General features: G+C 38.9%; 1 protein-coding gene across 1 annotated transcript; it reads right to left on the bottom strand.

Annotated features, from left to right (window-relative positions):
• Positions 1-4,220: 4,220 nt before the first annotated feature.
• On the bottom strand, positions 4,221-4,637 carry LOC308340278 (small ribosomal subunit protein uS10-like; the record flags this gene model as incomplete). The annotated part of the gene is given in 2 exon segments (XM_080799411.1): positions 4,221-4,376; positions 4,383-4,637. Coding segments are annotated over 2 exon segments (411 nt in total).
• Between the last annotated feature and the right edge of the window lie 1,860 nt (positions 4,638-6,497).

The following is a 6,497-nucleotide window of genomic DNA, read 5'->3' as shown; positions in this document are numbered from 1 at the left end:
GGTGGAAAACAATGTACCATGCTAATGGACATCAGAAGAAAGCTGGGGTGGCAATCCTTATATCAGATCAATTAGATTTTAAGCCAAAGACTATAATAAGAGATGAGGAAGGACACTATATCATACTCAAAGGGTCTGTCCAACAAGAAGACCTAACAATCTTAAATATCTAAGCCCCTAACATGGGAGCAGCCAACTATATAAACCAATTAATAACAAAATCAAAGAAATACATCGACAGTAATACAATAATAGCAGGGGACTTTAACACTCCCCTCACTGAAATGGACAGATCATCTAAGCAAAAGATCAACAAGGAAATAAAGGCCTTAAATGACACACTGGACCAGATGGACATCACAGATATATTCAGAACATTCCACCCCAAAGCAACAGAATACACATTCTTCTCTAGCGCACATGGAACATTCTCCAGAATAGACCACATCCTGGGTCATAAATCAGGTCTCAATGGGTACCAAAAGATTGAGATCATTCCCTGCATATTTTCAGACCACAATGCTCTGAAGCTAGAACTCAATCACAAGAGGAAATTTGGAAAGAACCCAAATACATGGAGACTAAACAGCATCCTTCTAAAGAATGAATGGGTCAAACAGGAAATTAAAGAAGAATTGAAAAAATTCATGGAAACAAATGATAATGAAAACACAACGGTTCAAAATCTGTGGGACACAACAAAGGCAGTCCTGAGAGGAAAATATATAGCGGTGCAAGCCTTTCTCAAGAAACAAGAAAGGTCTCAAATACACAACCTAACCCTACACCTAAAGGAGCTGGAGAGAGAACAACAAAGAAAGCCTAAACCCAGCGGGAGAAGAGAAATCATAAAGATCAGAGCAGAAATCAATGAAATAGAAACCAAAAAAACAATAGAACAAATCAACAAAACTAGGAGCTGGTTCTTTGAAAGAATTAATAAGATTGATAAGCCCCTGGCCAGAGTTATCAAAAAGAAAAGAGAAAGGATGCAAATAAATAAAATCATGAATGAAAGAGGAGAGATCACAACCAACACCAAAGAAATACAAACAATTATAAGAACATACTACGAGCAACTCTTCACCAACAAATTTGACAATCTGGAAGAAATGGATACATTTCTAGAGACGTATAAACTACCACAACTGAACCATGAAGAAATAGATAACCTGAACAGACCCATAACCAGTAAGGAGATTGAAACAGTCATCAAAAATCTCCAAACAAACAAAAGTCCAGGACCAGACGGCTTCCCAGGGGAATTCTACCAAACATTTAAAGAAGAATTAATTCCTATTCTCCTGAAACTGTTCCAAAAAATAGAAATGGAAGGAAAACTTCTAAACTCATTCTATGAGGCCAGCATCACCTTGATCCCAAAACCAGACAAGGATCCCACCAAAAAAGAGAATTACAGACCAATATCTTTGATGAACACAGATGCGAAAATTCTCACCAAAATACTGGCCAATCCAACAGTACATTAAAAGGATTATTCACCACGACCAAGTGGGATTTATTCCAGGGCTGCAAGGTTGGTTCAACATTCGCAAATCCATCAGTGTGATACAGTACATTAATAAAAGAAAGAGTAAGAACCATATGATACTCTCAATAGATGCTGAAAAAGCGTTTGACAAAGTGCAGCATCCCTTCCTGATTAAAACTCTTCAAAGTGTAGGGATAGAAAGCACATACCTCAATATTATCAAAGCCATCTATGAAAAACCCACCCCAAATATCATTCTCAATGGAGAAAAACTGAAAGCTTTTCCGCTAAGGTCAGGAACACGGCAGGGATGTCCGTTATCACCACTGCTGTTCAACATAGTACTAGAAGTCCTAGCCTCAGCAATCAGACAACAAAAAGAAATTAAAGGCATCCAAATTGGCAAAGAAGAAGTCAAACTATCACTGTTTGCAGATGATATGATACTATATGTGGAAAACCCAAAAGACTCTACTCCAAAACTGCTAGAACTTATACAGGAATTCAGTAAAGTGTCAGGATATAAAGTCAATGCACAGAAATCAGTCACATTTCTTTACACTAACAACAAGACAGAAGAAAGAGAAATTGAGGAGTCAGTCCCTTTTACAATCGCACCCAAAACCATAAGGTACCTAGGAATAAATCTAACCAAAGAGGCAAAGAATCTATACTCAGAAAACTATAAAGTACTCATGAAAGAAATTGAGGAAGACACAAAGAAATGGAAAAATATTCCATGCTCATGGATTAGAAGAACAAATATTGTGAAAATGTCTATGCTACCTAAAGCAATCTACACATTTAATTCAATCCCTATCAAAATCCCATCCATTTTTTTTAAAGAAATAGAACAAATAATCCTAAAATTTATATGGAACCAGAAAAGACCTCGAATAGCCAAAGGAATATTGAAAAAGAAAGCCAAAGTTGGTGGCATCACAATTCCAGACTTCAAGCTCTATTACAACGCTGTCATCATCAAGACAGTATGGTACTGGCACAAAAACAGACATATAGACCAATGAAACAGAATAGAGAGCCCAGAAATAGACCCTTAACTCTATGGTCAACTAATCTTCGACAAAGCAGGAAAGAATATCCAATGGAAAAAAGACAGCCTCTTCAACAAATGGTGCTGGGAAAATTGGACAGCCACATGCAGAAAAATGAAATTGGACTATTTCCTTACACCACACACGAAAATAGACTCAAAATGGATGAAGGACCTCAATGTGAGAAAGGAATCCATCAAAATCCTTGAGGAGAATGCAGGCAGCAACCTCTTTGACCTCAACCGCAGCAACTTCTTCCTAGGAACATCGCCAAAGGCAACAGAAGCAAGGGCAAAAATGAACTATTGGGATTTCATCAAGATCAATAGCTTTTGCACAGCAAAGGAAACAGCTAACAAAACCAAAAGACAACTGACAGAATGGGAGAAGATATTTGCAAACGACATATCAGATAAAGGGCTAATATCCAAAATCTATAAAGAGCTTATCAAACTCAATACCCAAAGAACAAATAATCCAGTCAAGAAATGGGCAGAGGACATGAATAGACATTTCTGCAAAGAAGACATCCAGATGGCCAACAGACACATGAAAAAAATGCTCCACATCACTCGGCATCAGGGAAATACAAATCAAAACCACAATGAGATACCACCTCACACCAGTCAGAATGGTTAAAATTAACAAGTCAAGAAATGACAGATGCTGGCGAGGATGCGGAGAGAGGGGAACCCTCCTACACTGCTGGTGGGAATGCAAGCTGGTGCAGCCACTCTGGAAAACAGTGTGGAGGTTCCTCAAAAAACTGAAAATAGAGCTACCCCACGACCCAGCAATTGCACTCCTGGGTATATATCCTAAAGATACAAACGTGGTGCTCCGAAGGGGCACGTGCACCCGAATGTTTATAGCAGCAATGTCCACAATAGCCAAACTGTGGAAAGAGCCTAGATGTCCATCAACAGATGAATAGATAAAGAAGAGGTGGTATATATACATAATGGAATACTATGCAGCCATCAAAAGACATGAAATCTTGCCATTTGCGACGACGTGGATGGAACTAGAGGGTATCATGCTTAGCGAAATAAGTCAATTGGAGAAAGACAACTATCATATGATCTCTTTGATATGAGGAAGTGGAGATGCAAGGCGGCGGGGGGTGTTGGGGGGAGGTAGGAAAAGAAAAAATGAAAAGATGGGATTGGGAGGGAGACAAACCATAAAAGACTCAATCTGAAGAAACAGACTGAGGGTTGCTGGGGGGAGGGGAGACGGGAGAGGGTGGTGGGGAAATGGACATTGGGGAGGGTATGTGCTATGATGAGTGCTGTGAAATGTGTAAACCTGGTGATTCACAGACCTGTACCCCTGGGGATAAAATACATTTTATATTTATTAAAATAAAAAAATAATAAAAATAATAAAAAAAAGTAATTAAAAAAAAAAGTTCTGGTTTTGTGCTCTATTGCTCTACCACTTACAGGGAGCCAGCCGCTATCCCCACGGTCTCTCTTCCCATATATCACCTCAGATTCACTTCTCCACATGTCCTACCTTCCAGAAAGTGGCTAATTTTCTGTTCCTAGAATTGCTGCTCTTCTCTTCGATTTCCTGTTGAGTTTGTAGTTGTTCAGAATGGTTTGATAACTATCCAGCTGAACTCCTGGAACCTGGTGATATTTAAGTCTTCTACTCCTCTGCTGTCTTGCTCAGATGCCTGATTTTTTTTTTAAACAACTGATAATCAATTTATTAAGAAGGTTCATATAAGTGTCTGCAGTGATTACTTCAACCTCAAGTCCTGGGTCAATACTGATGGAAGTCATCTGCTTAACAATCTCAGAAGGACTGTGCAAACCAATGAGTCACTAGTGGATCCTCATCCGAAAATGACCCCAAGTCTTAGAACCTTCACCACAAGGAGCTTTTCTTGTAGTGATTCTCAGAGTCTTGGCAGGCATCCTAAGTGGTCCTTTCACTTTGAGATTCTTTTCCCTTGTGCCTCTGATCAAGTCAGCAAATATGTTTTCCAAAGATTTTCTAATGCGGCTGGTGAGAGTAATTGTAATTTGGTGAATTGCCACCTCTGGTTCCACAGGTGTCTTCCCAGTGTCTTTAAAAGTCATGGATGAGGCATGGCTTCCTGACTGACTTGTTCCTCGGTGAGAGCAGTGAAAGCAAACAGTGAACAGTTGTGAGTCAGGAGCAGGAGCTGCAACTGTGTCTTCCTCAAAGAGAAACTAATTTGATTCTTGGTATGTAAATTTGAGATCTGCTAACTTGGCTACAAGAGCTCAGCTTTTCTAGTACACAAACTTTGATTTGACTATGTCTTTGCTACTTACTATATATGTGGCATTGACAATTAACCATTTAATATTAGTTTCTTTGTTTTTTGAATTTTAATTTTTTTTTTTTAAGAGCAAGAGTGTGTGAGTGCAGGAGGGGTAGAGGGGGAGGGAGAGAGAGAATCTCAAGCAGGTTTCATACCCAGCATGGAGTCCAATCTGGGGCTCAGTCTCACAACACCCTGAGATCATGACCTGAGCCAAAATCAAGAGTTGGATGCTTAACTGATTGAGCCCCCCAGGCACACTAAGATTACTTTCTTATATATTAATAATAATATTAAGAATAAATGAGATTAAATATGCATATTGAGGGCTTAGCACAATGACTAAAACAGTCAGTAATCAAATAATCAGCTTATCATTACTGAGTGAAAAGACTTGGATTTCCCCCCTAAGTACTGTGTTACTTTGGACAACTTATGTACTTTCCTCAACTTAAGATAGGGTTATGTCCCAATAAACCCACATAAGTTGAAAATGTAAGTTATCATAAATACCACAAGAAAATGCATTTAATAGTCTTAACAAACTGAACATCATAGCTTAGCCTGGCTTACCTTAAATGTGCTCAGAACACTTACTGTTAGCCTACAGTTGGGCTAAATCATTTAACACAAAGACTATTTTAAAATAAAGTATTTAAAGTCTTATGTAAGTTATTAAATGCTGTACTGAAAGTGCAAAACAGAATGGTTGTTTGGGTACAAAATGGTTATAATATAGTGTAATAAATATCCATCCATTGTTCACCCTCATGATCACAGGCTCACTGGGAGCCCTGGCTCACCCTGTTGCCCAGCACCAGGAGAGAGTACCATACTGTATATTAGCACTGGCTGGGAAGAGATCTAAATTCGACATTTAAAGTAAGTTTCTACAAAAGACTGTCATTTTCACACCATTGTCGAATTGAAAAATTGTAAGTCAAATGATCATAAGTTAGGGACCATCTGTAATTCCTTTATGCCAATATTTACACTTATGTTTTATTTATCTTTATTACTTTGTGATATTTTTATCTCTTAATCTTTAAACAATTTTGTATGGTAAGTATTGCCCATTGCTAAAAGGAGAAACTCAGATGGATTGTTGCCTTGCCCAAGATCACAGAGTTAGTCCATAGTGGATGTGGATTTGAACACAAGTTCTCTGATGCTAGATCCTGATTCTTTTGCCTTTCTGTAACAGTGATCCTTAAATGAAGGAGTTAAACATATAATCTGTATGGTCCCTTCTGTCACTAACATGTTGGCATCAAATGTTTTACTCTAAGGAATTGGGTGCCCAGGGTGAAAATTAGGTCTGAAGTGGTCAAAACAACTACAACAAATGAAGAAGTACAATACTTGGATAACTGCAAAAAATTCAGGCTGGGTGAGGACAGTTGCTGGGTTGGCGAGACCCTTTGTGAGGTGCCCAGTTACCTTCAAATATGGAATTAAAGCCCAAACTGCAGCCACCTATTTGAATCTGCCTTCCCACCCTCCACTGCCACCACTCTCCCACAGAAAAGACATTCAAAGGGAGAGAGCTGGAAAGGGACTTAGTCAACAGGTGAGACCAAGAGTAGGTTCAGATCCACTTTCTGAATAGTGGTTTTGAGAGGTGTGACATCTCACTTGTCCCAGGGTGCCT

This window comes from Martes martes, assembly GCF_963455335.1.
Source record: "Martes martes genome assembly, chromosome: 3".
Taxonomy (NCBI): domain Eukaryota; kingdom Metazoa; phylum Chordata; class Mammalia; order Carnivora; family Mustelidae; genus Martes; species Martes martes.
The sequence above is the reverse complement of the archived record's forward strand: the minus strand, read 5'-3'. Positions and strand labels throughout refer to the sequence as shown.